Raw genomic sequence first — 21,255 nt, 5'->3', positions numbered from 1 at the left:
GAGCAGAGGGATTTTCCACATCTTGTCTCAAAAGAGCTTGCGCTTCTGTCCTAAGGGGGTTGGCGTCATGTTTCCTTAGTGATCGGCCATTCATAGTCTCATTCATGTCTCCGGCTGCGTGGTATGGTAGAATGAGATATAAAGTCTAATGCAGCATATAGGTAAAACGGGACTCACCGAGCAGGTATCCAAAAGCGGAGACAACAGCAAACGTGTAGGGAGAAAGCGAACCGCTCCGGTGAGGGGATGATCCCAAGCACATCCAGCACAGGTGCAAGCAAGGATCCGCAATCCAGGACAGCAACAATGGGAGGAAACAAGGAGCCGCACAACTGGGTGGAGATGCAAATCATAAAAGTCCAAATTTTATTGAATTCCAAAGATAAAAACACATCCAATGTGTGACCACAGCAGTCGGAGACATGGAAAAAGCACGGCGGTTGACGCGTTTCACGGAATCTACCGCTTAGTCGTAACCATGCTTAAACAATACAAAACAATGCTTTAAATAGGAAAATTTCATCTCATGTGCACCTCCCAGATCTCACTTGATTAGGCACACACAGCTGTAGATAGTAATCCCCAATTGAGGGCTCACAGACCAGCAGAAATTGTTTGTATGTTTTAAACAGAAAAGGAAAAAGAAAAAAGAAAAAGAAAAACTGCACCAGATGCATAAATAGAAAATATATATATACATTAAATAAAATAAAATAAAGTAAAGACATATGTAATGACTGAAATGAATATATAAAAAACATATATATATATCTGGTGTAGAGATGAGACCCAAGACAGGGGAAGTAGAATAGACCAAAAATGTGAGAATGAAATGAAGGTAATGAAAGAAGTGAGCAGTGGGTAAAGCCTAGAACAATGTAATGAATTATATCCACATATATACCAAAAGTATATATATATATATATATGTGTAAAAAAGTATATCAATATCGTATAGCCCCATACATTGAGGGACATGGCCACAGCTGTATGTACAGGCAAAAGTTGATCCGAAAGGAGCCATACATCTTTAGTCCGACACTAAAAAGATGTATATATATAGAATTCTCAATACAACAGATGCATAGATATGGAATATATTGTCCACGTGTAAAAGAATTATATATTGAAAAATATGCAAAAAAATTTATATATATATAAAAAAAAAAAAGTCTTAAAAAAATCCCTGAAACCTTTCTGCTCAGGCACTGGGCAGATAATCCCTTGCTCCAAAAGATCTGCAAGGGCTGCACGGAGGTCTGCTAATCTGTGTGGTGACACAGGAAAGTTGGAAGTCATGAACCAGGGAGGGGGCAGAGAACAAAGCTCTAGTTGCAGCTGCTGAAAGCCAACTCCCGTACCCATACATCTGAAATGCTGTCTGTCCAGATGTTTGCAAAGGCTAACAGACAATCCCACTATAATAAGTAGGGGAGTTTCTTCATGCCGAGGAGGCCTTGTCTGCAGGTTTGGGAAAGTTGGATTGGTTTTGGCTTTAGAGGTTGAAGCCTGGGAGTAACAAAAGAATCTCTTCTTGTGCTTGGAAAATGTGTGTGTGTGTGTGTGTGTGTGTGTGTGTGTGTGTGTGTGTGTGTGTGTGGGGGGTGAGTCTTTCCAGTTTGAGGCCTAGGTTTCTTCTGCTAGGGTAGATAAGAATTCCAACCTCCAGGGACGTATAAGGTGCATAATGTATAAGGTGCCCAACAAATAGTTCACTGCATGTTCACTGATGGGAGATTCATGTATGCATAATATGGATGATGTTCACTAGCCTGTCTATACTATAGTGTAACGCTACCAGCATGTGAAGGGAAGCTGGATCCCTTATTATGAGTTTTAGTCTATTCCCTTAATGTTTGGCAGACTAGCATCATGGCCACAGCAGGTTGCAAAACAAAAAAAGTCTCAAACTGTTAATGGGATCCTCAAATATAGGCCCATCTTCTAAAGGAATCATAATATTAAGATGTGATCACTGCCAGATGAAGGACTTCTAAAATGGATAATGGAATGCAAAATGTTTGGGAGGTAAAAATAGTTTATCAGGTGTCTCCCAGTCTATGTACAGCATGTCTTGGAATAGCAAGTGCATTGAAAATCCCAGCAATCCTAGACAGGTAACAGCACTGGTAGGACCTACAGGCTGCTTCTGTATCATTTAGTTAGCAGGCACTGCATCAATAAGGAGCAAAGTTGCCTCTTTAAGTCTATATGGGGGTTGCCTGTGGTTTCTCAAGAATAATATAATCTGGCAAGAATTTGGGGACTCTTCAGCAGATAGAACCTTAAGGCTGCTAAGGCTTCCAGCAGGTAAGATAATGATTCTGCAGGGTAAGAAGTAGAGGTATGCTTATCGTCTCTGCGGTCAGGGTCAGCAATACAAACTGCTATTTGACCCATGAAGTCTTGCATAACTGCAGTGAACAACCAATTTTTCTAAGAAAGACTCCAAATCTACAGATCGCTCTGGAACTGTAAGTGGATTGTGAGCCAGTGGGACCTGATACAACAAGATTGTGCCAATTGTGTTTGGGGTCCAGTATGTTGTACCTCAAGCAGGGGCAACTTAGTTTTATTACACAGTAAACCTTGGGTACTCAAGCCAGCTGCTGGAAGTTAGAGAGGTTTAAATGGCCATAATTGGTCACTGTTGGGAGCAGCTAGGACTAACCTTAGCTTTTTTTCTCAATATATTATTTTTTTATGTGGTTTCCAAATCTGGCAAATTTTGGGGGCTTGAGATGGATTAAAGCACAATATGAACTTATTTCTTGTATCAACATTCTGTTGTTTCATCTTTAAAATAATCTATGTACCATATATTCCCCACAACTGGCATTCAGGCTGCGTTTCTGTATCAGGCCAACAATACTAAGCATTAGCATAAAGCTCAGACTAGGCCGAGAAGGCTGCATGCATGGATGCAAAATGTAAATCATTTCTGGGTAGTATTATCTTTTGTGTTAGTGCTACATAACAGGGGAAGAACCAAGCTTATCAGTTCTCAGACAAAGCCATGAAAGTTTGTACAATAGGAGATAAACAAAATTCTCACTTGCAGTGATTTACTAAAGACAAATAGATTATACACTTTACAAGTTCAGTTGCACTCATTTTCCTGCAGAGCTTAGTAAATGCAGTGAAGTTCTGCTGATTTGCTCCATTCAATCACGTTTAAGAAAAAAATGCTGTTTTTTTTTAAATTTTCCTAGAACCTGATTAGGTATTCTTTACAAAGTGAAGCTTTACCCTAATCAATAAGCTCTGGGAAAAAGGAGTGCAATTGCAATTGCAGTTGCAAAGTGCCAATCAGCCTCAATATCCACTATGCCAGATATTAACCTGATCTGTTTCCCCAGGTTCCCATTTACTAATCTACCAGTATTTTTCCACTGTAGACACTGTAGAGGTGACCCTGCCACCTCTATATAAAAGTAAAAAAAAAAAAACATTCCTTATAAATGTAGGCTTTTTACCTGTTCTTTTGTCTGTAGGACAGGACACAGTAGTGACATAGGGACTGGCAGAAGACCCACAGAACATAGCAGGGGACTATGCATCCAACGCGCCTAAAAGTTTCAAATGTTGAAGAATCTTCTGACAGTGGTTTCTCAGGAATATGAAGGAGAACAGTGGTGGGGGCAGCTGGTCAGGTAAGTACATTTCTTTTGGTTGAACTCAATGGATGTGTCTTTTTCTGACTATGTAACTATAAATTAATACACTATTTTAACCTGTTTTTGGTTTTTTTTTTAGTATGCTGGCAACACAGTTGTTTTAAAAATGTTTAGTCCCCAATCAAAAAGAGGGCTGTGAGAGTTGATGTAGGACTGCTGGTTAAGTTCTGTGCATGTTATACTGTATATATATTATAATTGTAATGTAATGTTTTGATACTTTACACTCGTTTACAGACTAGACTTACCAGGCACCATATTGATCCAGTAGATGTGGCAACAATTGTAGCAGCTCTTGGTGTGTTGTACATTAAAGCCAACTCCCCAAAGCTTCCTCGGTTATCGTAGCCACCAACGCATTTTCCCACGCCATCTATCTTCACATAAATGTCATATGTTCCCCTGTTGTATAAATGTAAAATAGGTAATGGCTCACTGTCAAATGTCATATAATGGCACCACACTTAGGAGTCTATTTATAAATATTTCACACATAATTCACACAAATTGCACCCAGAATTCACAAATTTTCCAGTTAAATACAATTTAAAAATATGTGATTCTTGGGTGAAAACATTTATAAAAAAAAAAAAATTAAACCTTTCACTGGCAGAGTAAATATTTTTTCCCTAGGAGCATGTAAAGCATTCCACCCTTGATTAGCAGATCATGGGTTCAATGCCAGGCTCCTACAGACTGTCAGTAGAGCTGTCTGACTGTACCTCTGATACTAAAGGCAAATAGACTGTGCACTTTGCAAGTTCAGTTGCTTACATTTTCCCCAGAGCTTAGTAAATATAGTGCAGTTCGGGTCAAAGTGGCGGCAGGTGATTTAGTAACATGTTACACACTAAATATAAGTAATAAACATGTTACTAAAGGTGAACCTATCCTTTAAAATGCAGGCCTGAATGTTAGGTAAACCCCCCAAACATTATACGTATATTTCGAAAAAGCAGAGACTCTGATGAATAAAATAGTAGAAGTTGCAGATTTTTATATCACTCAATATCGGCACAATGTTTAAACCTATATTTTAGCAAAAAATACACTAAAGTTAATTGTAGTGCACAAACAAATTGTATCACCTATGTTTTTGGTGAGGTTTCTTTAAGTAAATAAATCCTCACAATGCCAAAAGGTAAAGCGGTAGTAAATGTAGACAAATAAAGAAAACACCCCCTTGCAAGGTAAAGGCATAATGTGCTAGTATGCATTGCATACTAGCAAATTATGAAATATTTACCTTGAAACATAGCCCTCCAGCCGTGCACTGTCACTGCTACAAAGGCTTCAATCTTCATCTGGTCTTCCTTCTGGCAGCTTGAAGGCCACTTATGGATGGGGGCAGGGGCCATTTCTTTGTTACTGCTGTATATACTGATAAGGGGACACACTGGACACCTTTGCTGCCATTGTGCTATGTGCTGGGTGGCCAGGGTGTCCCTTCGCCTTTAAGGAGGGATGGGCTACCTCCAGGCCCACCTGCCCTCTATCTATACATCAGAATGCATGTGCTCCCACTGTGGAGACTCTCATAAATTTAGAAGGGTTAGGACTGAAAGTGATACAGGGTGCCGTGAAGGGGCTGTGCAGCTTACGCATGTGTTTGCAAATGTGTGCTAACTAAACCCCTGTTTTTAATGCCTAATGTTGGACAGATTAATTTGGTTGGAAAGCAGACTGGTTGGTGATATGAGCTGAGAATTTTCTCTGGTTTTGTCTTTCATGCGTTTGCCCTTCCATGTGCTCCTTGCTGTGAAGGCCAGTTATAGATGAGGGCAGGGGCCATTTCTTTGTTCCTGTTCCTTCAGAGTGCATGCGCTGGAGATGTCCCTGGCTGCTGCTCACTAGAATATCACCTAAACAGTGCACATTTAGGAGATAATCATTTTACCTACAGGTAATCTTTATTATAAGCTTACCTGTGGGTAAAAATAAACATAGTGAGTTTACTACCACTTTTGTTGCTATGCCCTTCAAATAGTGACAAACGTTGGTACTCAAAATTGTCTTTTGAAGACTATTCATGAAATCCGTATTATTCCCCCAGCAACACAGATAGTGTTAACAGGGGAATCCCTCCTACCGAACAATTGTTTTCCCTTGGCGGGGGGGGGGGGGGTTTGTGGTGGAGGGGGAATCCTTCCTCGGCAGGAGAAACAGTGATTATCGCCAGCGGCTATAGCTATGAATCCGGCAGGCTGGTTGTACTCAAGTTGATCAATCAATCAACTTGGTACATATAGCCTGTCCATTAATGTTTCAAATCTCGGCCAGTTCAGCAGGAACCATGTATGGCCGGCCTTAGAATTATAGTCCATCCCAGGGTGTGCGCCAATACTTTATATGTGTTATGCATACATTGTTTTATAACATAGTTACACCCAGTACCCATGCGTTCGCTTACATATGTGGGTTTAAAGAGAGGAGGTTTAGCTGCTTTTTTATTATTCCATGCTATGCAAATACATTTTCATGAAAGTAACCTAAAGAAGATCTTCACCCTTGGATGTTGCTTCACCTCTACCCCTCCACTGCGTAAATGGGGCTTTTTTTTTTTTTTATGAGAAACCTTTGGCCTGCACCCTACATCCCCCCCCCCCCCCCCCCGTGCAGACAAGGGACATGCATATTTCTTGTTGTTCTTCCTGGGATATGTACGTGGATCAGATTTCTAAAATACATCTAGGGGAAAGAGGCCAAACATTACTTCAAAGGATATTTCTGGTTTATATCGTCTTTAGGTGTTGCCTGGGCACCCTTAGCTTTACAGCCAGCGCCACCAGGTCCCACCCTTCTACCTTGGTATTCCTGGTGGAATTTTTACAGGATTTGGCTGTTTTTTGGCCCAATCACCTTGTCAGGTAGGACTGCGAGGAGCCTTGCAACATTCTGAACATTTTTTGTCCTTTGCTGTCCTGTAACACACACTTTTATAAAGCCTGGTTCAAATATCCATTAACTTTATTAAGACTTTTGGTTCTGAAATTTCTAATTTAAAAGTTTACACATTTTTTTAGTTTAAACAAAACTACACCTGATTAAACTTTTCAGACGTTTGCTCATCTCCTATTCCATTTGGTTATGTAACCCTCTACTAAAATGTTAGTCGAGCTGTACCTGTCAATAACATAAAAGTTGTCCCCGTCATCCCCTTGATCAATTATGTGGTCTCCACATTGGACCTGTTTTTCGAACATGGCATCTAGTACTTGAGACATCTGTTCCTGCAAAACAAGAAAGACATAACAATCCTCTGGACTCAAATCAGTTATTTATGTAGTTTCAGAACTGATCATGCCTGATAAAGTTGTGTAAATAGCTCCTTTTTTGCTTTGTGTGGAGTGTGTAAATGTTTCATAAATAAGTGTTAATCATGCCAGTTTCTGCTCTCTCTCTCTATCTGACCGAAGCCTTTAAAGTTAGTGGGAAAATAATGGATCTACTGGGCAGTATCAACAGGTTATAAAACCATGTTCCAAGGGGTCTTTGTAAAGAGATACAAAGACTGATGTAATAATACTAGTGACAGTTTGCTTCATATATGTTATTTTTTATTTTGCCAACAGTTACACTTTAAGGTTAGGATTAGAGTAGCTTCACGATACTCAGTTTGCTTGTAAATTCCAAACCTTTACACATCACATATCATCAAATGCATACATAGTGGGCACATAAACAGTACATATAATCAGATCACAATCTTATAAACAAAACAATACAGTAAAAGTCTCACACCTGGGTATGGACATGCCTTAAAGTGACACTGTCACTATACAAAACAATATCCAGTAATATCATATCTGTAAAGAGTATTTACCTTCACCACTGCATGCGCTGCTGATTTCCACCCTAATGTTGTGAAATGATCCCAGGTTCAGAGATCAGATGCGGGGGCTGACCTATACCGTGTTTCAGGCACTGGGCTCCTGGGCTCAGCGCTCCTTCTTGGCACATTGTGTGAATTGTGTAGTTAGCTGCAGTGTGCTATACAAATCCAGGACAATAGAAACCCACAAGGTGTGACCCAGTCCCTGAAGACCCTTTCAGGGGCAGGCTCTTCTAAAGCAGGTGAAGAGGGGGAGCTATGTTCACCCCTCTGTGAAGGCAGCTGTTGGAAAATGTGGTAAGTTGAGCCTAGCCCTTTAAATTCTTCCAGGGTGTTCCCTGTAGCAACTGCTCTCTCCTCCCCTAATAGTCATAGAGAGCAGCCAGCAGGAGGCTGTCCTCTTCCAGCAGCTGCTGGCCTCTCAGTTACTGGTGAAAGCCTTTGTTCAGGGGTTCGCTCACATCACTCTCCTCAGACATTATCCAGTGGCAACCTCGTCCTGCTAGCCCTCCAAGAACCCCCTCATGGGCCTATTAGTGATATTCCCTTGGTCAATCCCACGAGGAAAAAAAGTTTTTCCTTGTTGCAGTCACCTGTGCTCTTAGCTAGCAGAGATGGCTGCCTTTTCACGCAGAGAACCATTTTTGTTGTTACATAAGAAAATGTTTTTTTTTTTTTAAGGCCCAAGGCCTCCTTATTGTCAAAGTAGTCTCTTCTTCTTTTCACCTTACAGTAACTAGGACATTGTCCTGCTGTCCTTTTTGTCCTTTTGTCTAGCCCCTAAAAATCCTAAGGTGGTCGCTTCCCATCCTTTGGACATGGTCTGTGTTTATAAGTTTATCTTTAAGTCACAGCCTCCTTTATGAAATTAGATTGCCTTTTTGTCCCTTCAGAATGCTCCATTAGGGACTGTCTGCTTCTTGTTCCACCATGCCAGTTGGATAAGACAAATTATAGTTCAAGCCTATTCTCTATTAGATAAGGTCCCCCCCTTTCATGTTTCATGTTACGGTACACTCCACTAGATCTGTCGTTGCCTCCTGGACTTTATCAGCATCACACATCAAATGCAGATTTGCAAGGCTGCCACTTGGTACTTCTTTCTTATGTTTTTAAAATATTACCAGGTCAATGTCTAGGCATCTCAAAGCAAAATGCTCAAGGCTGCTGTCTAAGATCAGGTCCTTGACCTTCTGTTAAATAAGCCTATTGGCATTTGTCCACTACCTTGATAACTCCTTGTTTTTGTATTGATTTTGGACCTCCAAGTTTTCCAAGACTTTGCCTGTGTCCTGAAAGACACAAGAAATAAGACAGGATTTTTGAATTACTTGCAAAATCCTACTCTTGGAGTACAATACAGGACCCATCCCCCCTGACTCTGTTTGCTTGCTTAAAAACTGAAGATTGCTTGGAGTGGGAGGGGTTATATGGGGGCCCTTACAGCTCTAACTTGCCAAACCCAGACATCTAACGACTATGCCTGTGTCCTGTACTGTATTCCAAGAAACAGATCACAGAGGTAAGTGAAAAATCCTGTCCTTTGATAACCCCCTGGTAGGTGGGCGAAACGCGTTGATGTATTTCTGGTTGTATCGTACCACTGACGTCACTTCCTGCCCTCCGTGGAAGGCACGCTGGGTGGCATTCCCAGAAGCTGTACTTCCTCATTCTACAAGCTGTTTTTTCTACATTTTCTTGTAAGTAATATTTTAAGTGCACATTAAATTTGTTTTTATGGACTTCACAATGTAAGCTATTTATTTTGCTTGAACCCCAAAGACCTGCTTAAGGTGCCCATCTTTCCATACTTAAAACTTCTTTGACCCTCAGACTGAAAAGCTGAGGGTCTATTGTTTCCGGTGAGTGGGGACACAGGAGGGGAGTGATACACCCCGCACTGCCTGTTTGGGCTAAAGCACTCCAGCACTTTTTTCACTTCCAAGTACATTTGTACACTTATGGACATTTTTGGAGCACTATTGCACTTTATGTATTTTTTGTGGATTATTTAGAGCACTATTGCACTTATATATCATATTACTTTAGCACTTTATTGTGGTTATGTAAATTTTTTATTATACTATTTATTACCACTTTAGGTGGAAGCGTTGTTTTATTGTTAGTACATATTGAAGAGTAATAGCCACACTTCTCATTACAATTGTCCTCACACAGTCATGGAGTCCTGAGACAGGTTTCAGACAGAACAAGAAATGGGTAAATATGGGAATATCATTAAAAGCACATTTTCTAATACTAGGAGAAATATTTAGAATCTCTGTCAGAATGTTATTGCTGTTTGTGTAACCATTACAGAAATTTTCACTTGCTTTCTGTGCAGGTGACAATAGGGATTCAGACAGCATTTAAAGTCCAACTTCAGGCTCATTTATGTTATCTTCATATGGTTCACCAATCAGAAAAAAAAAATGCTGGTTGTATTATTCATGTTTAATCAGAAGCTGTCCCCTGCAGGACATCTTTTTTGGCCAAAAGATGTCTTCAGTTATCCAGGTTCTAATAATGTTCATCATCATTTACCCAAGTAAACTTCATTATGTCAACACCGCTCTCTGCAGGACCAGCCACTGCTGAGAGAAGACTACAGAGCAAGAGCACCCACCTGATCAGGCTTATGACGTCTGAAAAATGTTAGGCTAAGGGATTGGACAAAAACATGGAAACACTACTTATTTTGCAGATATGAAAGTGACGACATGTTTTATATTGAAACCGGAAGTGATGTAACATTCTTTTGCTTTCTGCTGTGTGATGAGAAACTTAGCTAACAGGGGAGAAGCCTCACTTTTGTCATTCACTGCGTGCACTGATAGTAATACGGAGTAATGTCAGAGCTCACTGAGTTTCAAGGAAGGTGAATTGATGGTGCCCGCTTAGCTAATGTGACTAAAGTTGCTAATTTATTTGTTGTAGCGCAAGGTACCGTATCAAAGATTATGACGGAATATACAGTTTCCAGGAAAACATTGTCTGATAAGCATAAGCACAGTTGACATGGTTAACTGACCAAAAGAGACAAAAGGACATTGTGCAGGATTGTGACCTGGAATGAGAAAACAACTGCTTAAAAAGTGACTGCAGAGTGTTGGAGATTTAGAGTTTAATATTATTTTAAATGATAAAAGTCTTTGAAATACATATGAATGTTATAATGCAACATGTTAGTTTTGAAGGGTACTTCAATATGTCTTTGTCAAGGACAGAGAAGCCATTTTGCTATATATGTATTTCTATTCTGAGTTTCTATGTTAGTATATTGGGTGGAGTTATGTGTCTTACTATAAACTCAAACAATATATGCATGAGTGGTTGTTACTTTTATATTTAGAATTACTACCTTCTTGGGACACACTTTTTGCTGACATCGTCTTTACATATACTATAAAAGACAACTATATCTACAGATCAAACAGAGATGAGAAAAGAACATCCTACACTCGTGACACTCGCGACACGTAACCCCACTCTCTCTCTCCTTTTGATGCGTGAAATCTTTCTGTTTTGTTCTGTTTCGTATGTTTTGCTTTACTTTAGAAAAATAAACATGTTTCCTGAAGTATCTTGACAGCTGAGAAGTCTATTTCAAACATTTTGGTGAAGAATGAGGACCTGGAGGAAATATATTACTCTTTGACTCCAGTTAACAAACCTGCTAGCAGGGGTGAGTTTTTTGTCTGTGTTTTTCACCTCTTGACAGCTTGCAGTTCAGCGAAGAGAAGAAAAAACAAAAAACAAAAGACCCAGCTTGTAGGAGGTGGATTGACATTACCATCTGGACAGTGTTTTTCAAGTATTTTTAGGTCCGGGAGGACTTCCGGTTAGAAAAGCGTGACATTACGTACGTGAAGATTTTTGCCAAGGTTATAGTCCCTGCCAGAGGAAGCTGGTAGCCAGGACATGTGAGATGTTCTCACAGGATATCGGGTTGGAGGCCCGGGGATAGTACTATAAACAGGACTAAGGCTTCACGTTATTTTGTTTACAAAAGATTTTATTGGAAAGTCAATACCAAACAATACATATAAAAATAGCAAAACATGAAAAATGTTGAGTGAAAAATATAGGTCATGGAAAAATATACAACAAGATATTCACACAGATATGGCATCTTATGCTATATGAGAAATATAAAGTTTATCAGATATTGGCAATGTATGGATACAAGATATTGGTATCATATTTAAACTAAGTAAAACAATTAGGTATTGGAGGAGTATTTGTCCCAACTATCCCATTTACTATTAAAAATATACAATGTGTTATTCAAAGAATGATGAATATATTCTGAAAGTCTGATCATCTTCATTCTGGAAACCCCCTGGGACCATAATATTGTGGGAGACCTCCAGTTAAATGAAATCATCCATTGGATGGCACTGAATAATGTGTGAATCAATCTAGCTAAAGGGATAGGGATATCAGGAACAGGTGCAAAGAGAAGGCACATTTTAGGAGTGATATGAACATCTCTATCTGTTATCTGCAAAATCTTTGCTGAGGTGAGGTCCCATAAACCTCTCAAATGACTACAACTCCAAAATAAGTGCAGTAACGTACCCTCCTCTGAACATCCCCTAAAACAGTCAGGAGATGTGGAAGGATAAAATGAGTGGATTAAGGTGGGGGTCATATACCATCTAATATAAAGTTTAAGCGGGGTTTCTCTGCTAGAGGTGGAGCGAGTACATCTACGAAGATTATGCTTCATCTTATGCCAATCCAGCACAAATATAGAACACCCCAACTCCTGTTCCCGTTTACACATTCACGTTATTTTTCAAAGCCCACCATTACATGTAACCAGGCAGATGTTCCCTTTGGATGAAGCAAGTTTGGAAGTCGGATTCTGAATATTGAAGACGGAAGTCCAAGGACAAAAAGAACAAAAAGCAAAAGAAAAAACAGTACTCATCTCTTGTTTTTCTTTAAGTGTGCACAGGACTGTCATTCTTAACTAGGGTAAGTGTGTTTGTTCATATAAGCAGATAAAATGTAATGGTTAACATCTCAAGCTCAGAAGTATAAACATGTCCCTGTACTATCGGTAATGGCTACATTCCATATATGGAATACAGACATGCAGTGGTTTATGGAACAATGTCAGAGTGTAGATAAGTTCTTTAATGGGCAAGCAACTAAGTTTAATGCTGCATGTAAATTATGGTTATCTTTTTATGAATATTTAGGCCCTAAAATGTGTGTTATTACATGTGGTCATTCCAAACACATACAAGGGGCAGAACAAAGCTTACAGGAGAATCTATTGATTAAGATTGTGGAAAGAACTGTATGAAAATTAGATAAATGGAAAATAACTTGGTGTTTAGTGTTTAACAACAATCCTACAGCTGAGGTTGCAGGAATCAATAAGTTAATGATTGAGCAATTTTTACAAAAGAATCCAAACTTGGATTTGGTTAATAATGGAAATGTAGTAGATTGTCCTAATTTACTTGAGGCTACCCAGCAAATGTTGAAACATAAATGTTTTGCGCAACCTGAAATTTCAAAAAGTCAACTGTTAAAAGTTTTTTCAATAAGCACTTCTGGTAAGAGTAAAAACTCTGGTTGTAGGAGGAGTCTTTCTCAGGAAATTGGCCAAATGCAGTTCATGCGAAGGCCCCAGTCTGTGAGTTTCACAAGAAAATCAGTCTCCAAACAATTTCTTGTTTTAAAGCAGTGTACACGTTTTTTTTGCAGATGTACAATCAAAATCTGTCAAAAACGATAAACAAGAAAGTTACCAACAGTATAATGGGATAAAAAGTGTGACAGCTACGAATGACAGTAATAGATTATCTTCTGCACTTTCTAAAAAGAATGTGACATTTAAGGCATGTACGATCAGTCCAGAGTAGCAAAGATCCAGTTACACAAACTAGCTAGCTATACCATGACAGTTTTAATTTCTTCTGTGGCTCATAGAATGATAGATTTTTGTGTCAACCCTTCCACATACATGGAAGAGAGTCCATGGACGAAAAGAAAAAAAATATTTAAAAGGTATTATTACCTACAAATGTAATTGTTTTAAGATGATTTTTAGGCCTTATCAACTTTTCTCGAGAATTCATTGAGATTTTTGCAGACAAAGCATCTGTCTGAGCAAATCCAAATTAATTATTGAGGCTTACTGAGGATATAGGGCAAATATTTTTACTAACAGAAGAGGCCTTGTAAACAATAATTTGAAGATCTAAAGAAAGACCTTATAAATTCAGTATTTCTAAATAATGTAGATCGCTCTCAACCATTTTGCATTCAAATGTATGTGGATGATGAGACAATTTCATCAGTAAAAATGTGTTAGGAGTGCATTGGACAATGCTACAAGTCAAAACACATTGTAGGTTTTGCACCACTTGTTTTGCTAACACTTCAGGTTACACTAAACGGTGTTCTTACAAAGAAAGGCAAGGGGTGTTAATTCACAAAGATTTGCCTAGTGACAATTGGATCTTGAACTGAGATATAAATATTTCTTGACTCAAATGACACAATGTGAGGGACAGAGCCACAGTTGTGTAATTGAACATAAAAGAGTGAAAAACTTGTAAGAGTCATTCCTTCACCTTTTAGTGTAAATTTGTCGGGAATAAAATTCCTGTGCCTATATAGATGGATCCAGATTTTGGCACGGTGGAGCGTTATGTGATGAGATTTTCTGTTTTGGATTCAAGATCTGCAGGTATCGACAGCAGGGTTTGCTTTTGGATACGGAACTGGCTAAAAGGGCGTGTCCAAAGGGTGGTAATAAACAGCGCATACTCAGACTGGTCTGAGGTAGTAAGCGGGGTCCCCCAAGGCTCAGTCCTGGGACCAACCTTGTTCAATTTATTCATAAACAGCATTGAGGTCGGGGTCAGTGGTTCAATATCAGTTTTTGCAGATGACACAAAATTGGGCAGGGCAATAACTGCACAGCATGAAGCAGATATCCTACAGGATGACCTGGACAAAATAACGGAGTGGGCAACGACTTGGCAAATGAGGTTTAACGTAGAGAAGTGTAAGGTTTTGCACTTGGGGACTAGAAACATAAAAGCACAATACACGTTAGGAGGGGAACCCTTGAGGGAATCAAAAATGGAGAAGGATCTGGGAGTCTTGGTTGATGATAGACTAGGCAACAGCATGCAATGTCAAGCGGCAGCTGCCAAAGCTAGCAGAATATTAGCATGCATAAAGAAAGGGATGTATTCCAGAGATAAGACTATAATCCTTCCACTTTATAAAACTCTGGTCCGACCGCATCTGGAGTATTCTGTCCAGTTCTGGTCGCCAGTCCTCAGAAGGGATGCGTTGGAGCTGGAGAAAGTCCAGAGAAGGGCAACTAAACTAATTAGGGGATTGGAGGACCTTGATTATGAAGAGCGTCTGCAATCGCTTGATTTATTCTCCCTGGAGAAGAGACGCCTGAGGGGGGACATGATAGCAATTTTTAAATATCTCAATGGGGATCTCAGCTTAAAAAAAAAGCTGTTCAGTCGAAGGGATTGCATGAGGACTCGGGGGCATACAATGCGATTAGAGGAGAAGTGTTTTAACCTCAGGCAACGTGGGGGGTTCTTTACTGTTAGGGCTACAAGATTGTGGAATTCTCTACCACAAGAGGTGGTTTCTGCGGGTAGTATGGTGGCTTTCAAAAGACTATTGGACGTGCATCTCAAGGATCAGAACATTCAGGGGTATGTGAGATGATTACAGCCACACACATCTACACAGGTTGAACTGGATGGACTATTGTCTTTATTCAACCTCACCTACTATGTAACTATGTAACTATGTAAGATCAGCAACTTTTGTTATAATATAAGCTTCCTGGATATATGTCTTCACAAAGAGCTAAACCTGAGGCTGCCTTGTATTTGTTTTGCAGTCAGAGTGACAGTGCAAATGTGGTTCATTCACTCACACTTTATGTTTGTATTTGGTCCAGGACAGGCATGGTTAATTCTCAATAATAATCTACTTCAACATGATCAAGTTTCTTTCAGAAATAGAACTTATAGGAAAGATCAAAATAAATCAGTGGTCCTTTTGCAAAATTAAAGCAATTGTGAGTGTAGTAGTCAAAAGAATACAAGAATCTGATAAGGCTACTCCTTTACAAGATTTAATTTGGTCACAGAATAAAGAGTGATACACTGAAATTCTATCTTAGTTATAATCAGTGCAGACTAATAGTGAAGATAAAATTTATTGTAAAAATATTGAAGTTTAATTGGTTACTTATATTTCAACAATAATGGCTAGAACGCTATTGAAATTTAATTATTCTCTTTTTGTATGAGCTAATGGAAGTCAATTTCTGAAATACTTAGAGCCCTTTGTCATCAAACTTCTGAGTCTTGTTTTATTTATTTATAGAACAATCCAAAAGGAAAAGGTAAACCTAAACTGGGTGACTTATTCACCTGATATATTTTAGCTTAAGAGCTTTAGTATTTCTAGTATAGGTTTGTCACTTTTTGAGTTGATGACAGGACAAAAAATGTCTATTCTTCTATCTTTTGAGATTAGCATACTTAGAAGTGTGGTTACAAACATTGCAACAACAGGTATAGGAACTTTAGAAGTTTGCTGCACAAAATATGGCTAGACCCTTGCTAGATTTAAATAGAAATGATGTTTTGAATAGGATTTCTGCTTTGAGTATATCAAGAAATGTATTCCAGGAGCTCAAGTTATGGTTAAGAATTACAAATCTTCTTGAGGTGGTATATGGTCCCCACTAGGTTGGTGACGTATGTCCCGGGGGCTTCTCCGCTATGTTTCAGGGGCTGTGGTCAGCAGGGAACGGCTTTCCACATTTGGTGGACGTGCCCCAAGGTGAGGCGATACTGGATACATGTATACAATTTTATCTATTCTTTGACCCAGGTGAACCTGCGGAAGTCCCCGAGACATGCGTTACTGGGGGAATTGGTGACTGACGCCCCCCTAGGGGGCTAAATTGCTTATTAGATTTATCTTTGTGGCGGCCAGGGTCGTGATTGCACGGTCTTGGCGGTCAGCCACTATACCTTTTGAATTGCTCAGAGCAAAGTTGACTTGGTTGATGATTAATGAACGTCTATCGGCAATACTTCATGATAAGGTACAACTGTTTGAGAAGACCTGGAACCCATGGTTGCCATATCTGTAAGGAGACCCCCGAACCGACTTAAGTTAGCACTTTCTGGGATGTCCCGGCTTTCTTGAGGAAAGGGATTTGTGATTACATTTGCTCCTCATGGGTACCGACCGCTAGCTATCTCTTATCCTGCAAACAAGAACCAAGCTTCCCCCCCCTTTTTTTTCCCTCTTCTTGTTCCTTCCTTTTCTCTATCCCTTTGCGGTCCTGTCTCTACATATGTCTTTTGGGCGGGCGGTCCTCTTTGGCTAGCCTTGCCCCCCCCCATTTTGGGGGCCCTCTAGATTAACGGAACCCCTATAATGCTGGAATTTCCTAATAAGGAGTGAAGGGTCATGACCAGATATTTCAGACGAGGTTTATGGATGTTTTTGCTGATGGTGTTTTACTTTGCTTGTCATTAACCCTTCATTGTACTTTCTCATTCCTCATGGAAATTGGTTTGTTGCAATTATTCGCATCTGTTACATTTCCTGCTTGGATTTCTGTTGCCTATGTTATGGCATTAAATAATAAATAGTGTAGCGCAGTCTATGATAGATTTTTGGGATTCAATCATTGGATAAAACACTTTAAACCAATAATAAATATATTAAATATATTAAAACATGTCTAAAAAGGAGATAGTCCATATAAGAGGCGATAACAGTCGGTAGTGGTAAAAAGTCCACTTGTGATATGGTGAAATAATAACAGGTGTGACTCTGGTGCTCAAATCCCTCCACCAAGCAATATCTGCCTCTCACCTCCAAACCATGACCCTGCAGGGCCAGAAAGCATAAACAATCTCCACAGGTAACCAACTCGTATTGCTCCGATACAGGCAAGACCAAGACCCCAGCATTTGTCAGCACAAATAAGGATATCGCTGCAGCAGGTACAACTCACACTCGATTCCAAGTTTCCCAAGATATATAAATAAAAGAGGGGGAGATCTAGTGCTCTCTGTTGTAATACTGAAAGCTTTAATTCACTCAAAACATATTGCACTTACATTGTATCCGACCATAATAGGCATAGTAGTTGCAGAGTGTGCAGCGTGCTGGATGGTGCCTGGTTACTTCCTGGTTAACAGCCGTAGGACCGATTGACCAATCCCCCGTACGCGTTACGTCAGGTGGGCGTAGACTTCTTCAGCGGGGATGGTGATAGGTCGAAGGTCCGGCTTTTTATATTATCCCTAAGCTCCGCCCACTATGTCACTTCCGGCGTTTCACCATCGCCATGGAGACAGAGTGTCTCCTGAGACAGAGAGATAGAGGGGCGGGCTAAAAGTAATGATATTCATTCGGCCGTGTTTACAATTACATTTGTCACTAAGGAGACATACATATATCTCGGAGATCGGCCGAAGGATCACTTATAACAGCAGACTAATAATGTATGTCTTTCTTTACAGGAAGAACCATTTAGAAACTGCTCAAAGTTTTTTAATATTATTAAAAAACGAACTTATACTCAATCATTGATTTGTACTGTGTTGATCTTATAGGTCGTACGGCTATATTAGCAACCAGACAGCAGATGGCAGCACTTTTGCTCACTTACATAGGGAACAGTGTTAAATACAATAATATACATAAAACACATTATAATCACATAAAAACATATAAAATCGTACATAAACCCCAATAAAATAGTATAAAATTTCCTAAATAAGTATTTAAAATTTAAATATCATAAAAAGAAAAAAAAAGAAAAAACAATGACCATAAAAAATTATCTGTCTGAAATAAAACAATTCAGATCAAAGTCGACATTCAATCCTAGGGGCGTTAAGACTTTAGCCTCATAAATCCAAAAGGATTCGCGACGACTTAATTGTCTGATGAAATTACCACCCCTCCAATGGTAGCTTACTTTTTCAATCCCCCAGAATTTTAAGGTGCTTGGATTTTTATGATGATAATTTTTAAAGTGCCTAGATACACTGTGGGTAATAAGCCCCTTCCGTATGTTGTTGACATGTTCCCCAACACGTACGTGTAGAGCCCGCGAGGTGCGTCCAATGTATTGTAACCCACAGTCACACTCTAACATGTAAACCACACCTTGTGTGGCACATGTTATTAAATTTTTTATCAAATAGCTTTTTTGTGTGACCGTGGATACAAATTCCTTGCGTTTTTTGATATTTTTCCTGCAACTTTTACAAGTAGCACACTTCCCGCACGCATAAAAACCTGCCAGGAAAGGGAATATACCATTGTTCTTCACCTGGGGTGGATCAACTACTCCCGGGGCAACTTTGTCTCTGAGGGATGGAGCTTTCCTGTAAACAAATTTGGGCTGCTCTGATAAGACAGGGCCCAATACCCTATCCTCTCTCAGAATGGCCCAATGCTTACGGATGATTTTTTCAACTTTTTTATGTTGAATATTATAATCTAAGACCATTCGGAATTGCGTATCCACTTCTCTAGATCTGGAATTATCCAAAAGGCGATCCCGACTTGTGTTTTTAACCCATTCAAGCTCATTTTTCACATTTGTTTTATCGTATCCCTTTTCTAAAAACCTTCCTGTTAAAACCTCTGACTGTGTAATAAAATCCTCCTCAGTGGTACAGTTACGCCTTAAGCGTGTAAACTGTCCACGAGGGATATTACACAGCCACTGTCTGTGATGGCAACTGTCAAGGGGGATAAAAGAATTTCTGTCTGTGGGTTTAAAATAATTACGGGTTTTAAAAACACCATCTGCTTTGTACACTTCCAAGTCTAAAAAAATTATACTCTCATATTGCAAATTCCATGTAAGAACAATATTCTTTTCATTGTTGTTTAATTTGTTCATAAACGCTTCCAAACTCACCATGTCCCCCCGCCATACCATGAATAAATCATCGATATAGCGACGGTAACATATGAGCTGTGGGGGCAAATCTTCAAACACAGTTTCTTCCTCCCAGTGGGCCATAAATAAGTTGGCCACACTGGGAGCAAACTTAGCCCCCATCGCAACTCCTTTGACTTGCAAATAAAAACTATGGTTGTACCAAAAATAGTTCTTCTCAAGACAAAACTTTAAGCTCCTCTGAAGAAACCTAATTTGCTTTCTAGGTAACTGTGAATGAGATAGACCCCATTTAACCGCACTCAGTGCATCCGAGTGGTCAATAATGGTGTACAATGATCCAACATCCGCTGTAATCATTATACATTCAGTGGAGCTTGGTATTGTATTAAGTATTTGTATAATATGTTTAGTGTCTTTAAGGAACGATTTGGTTTGTTGTACAACCGGCTGGAGGAAAAAATCTATGTATTGACCCAACCTGGCCGTGATGGAATCAATCCCATTAACTATGGGGCGGCCAGGTGGGTTTTCCAGCTGTTTGTGTATTTTTGGCAGAAAGTATATTATAGGCCTCCTACAAAATAAGGGGTCTAGATACTGGGCCTCTTTATGAGTGAGGACTCCACTCCGTTCGCCTTTAGTAGTTAGACCATGTAGTTCTTCTTTGAACTCTAACATGGGGTCTTTAGACAAGATCTGATATGTGGAGTGGTCACTCAGGAGTCTCAACATCTCATTTTTGTAATAACTCCCACTGAGTACCACCAGACCCCCCCCTTTATCTGCCGGACGTATAACGATATCACTCCTTTTTTCCAGAGATGCAATACCTCTTTTGATACACAATGGGTCATACGCTTTTTTATACTTCAATTTATCAAGGTCACTACACACCATGTGTTTAAACACATCTAGGTGCTTAGTGTCCTGTCCAGGCGGATTGAAGGTTGATTTATTTTTTAGGGAGGAATAGTGGTATGTAGAGGAGGCGGAGTTGCGGGTAACAGGATTAGACAAGAAATATTTTTTAATGCTTAATTGTCTAGTAAATTTGCACACTCTGCAACTACTATGCCTATTATGGTCGGATACAATGTAAGTGCAATATGTTTTGAGTGAATTAAAGCTTTCAGTATTACAACAGAGAGCACTAGATCTCCCCCTCTTTTATTTATATATCTTGGGAAACTTGGAATCGAGTGTGAGTTGTACCTGCTGCAGCGATATCCTTATTTGTGCTGACAAATGCTGGGGTCTTGGTCTTGCCTGTATCGGAGCAATACGAGTTGGTTACCTGTGGAGATTGTTTATGCTTTCTGGCCCTGCAGGGTCATGGTTTGGAGGTGAGAGGCAGATATTGCTTGGTGGAGGGATTTGAGCACCAGAGTCACACCTGTTATTATTTCACCATATCACAAGTGGACTTTTTACCACTACCGACTGTTATCGCCTCTTATATGGACTATCTCCTTTTTAGACATGTTTTAATATATTTAATATATTTATTATTGGTTTAAAGTGTTTTATCCAATGATTGAATCCCAAAAATCTATCATAGACTGCGCTACACTATTTATTATTTATTTCATTGAAGGAGTTGGATTGCCCTTGAGTGTTAGCTGCTGGTCTCATTGCAAGTTAATTTATTCAGCGCTGAATCTTCCACACACATATTATACTAGTTTTCAATCTATGTGATTCAGCAGCAGAATTATGGAGATTTTCCAATATTTAGAAAAACGGGAAATTAAAATTAACGAGATCTTTTCAAACAAACCAACCATATC

General features: G+C 39.5%; 1 protein-coding gene across 2 annotated transcripts in view; it reads right to left on the bottom strand.

Annotated features, from left to right (window-relative positions):
* PRKAR2B (protein kinase cAMP-dependent type II regulatory subunit beta) overlaps positions 1-21,255 on the bottom strand; it is a 288,149-nt gene that overhangs the window by 47,681 nt on the left and 219,213 nt on the right. For both annotated transcript variants that reach the window (XM_082254393.1, XM_082254394.1), the window contains exons 5-6: positions 6,801-6,907; positions 3,926-4,079 (exon numbers count right to left, since the gene is read on the bottom strand). In XM_082254393.1, the coding sequence (XP_082110519.1) occupies positions 3,926-4,079; positions 6,801-6,907 (261 nt within the window). The remainder of the gene's footprint in view (positions 1-3,925; positions 4,080-6,800; positions 6,908-21,255) is intronic.

The sequence above is a fragment of the Pelophylax lessonae genome, assembly GCF_965119305.1.
Source record: "Pelophylax lessonae genome assembly, chromosome: 4".
NCBI lineage: Eukaryota > Metazoa > Chordata > Amphibia > Anura > Ranidae > Pelophylax > Pelophylax lessonae.
The sequence above is the reverse complement of the archived record's forward strand: the minus strand, read 5'-3'. Positions and strand labels throughout refer to the sequence as shown.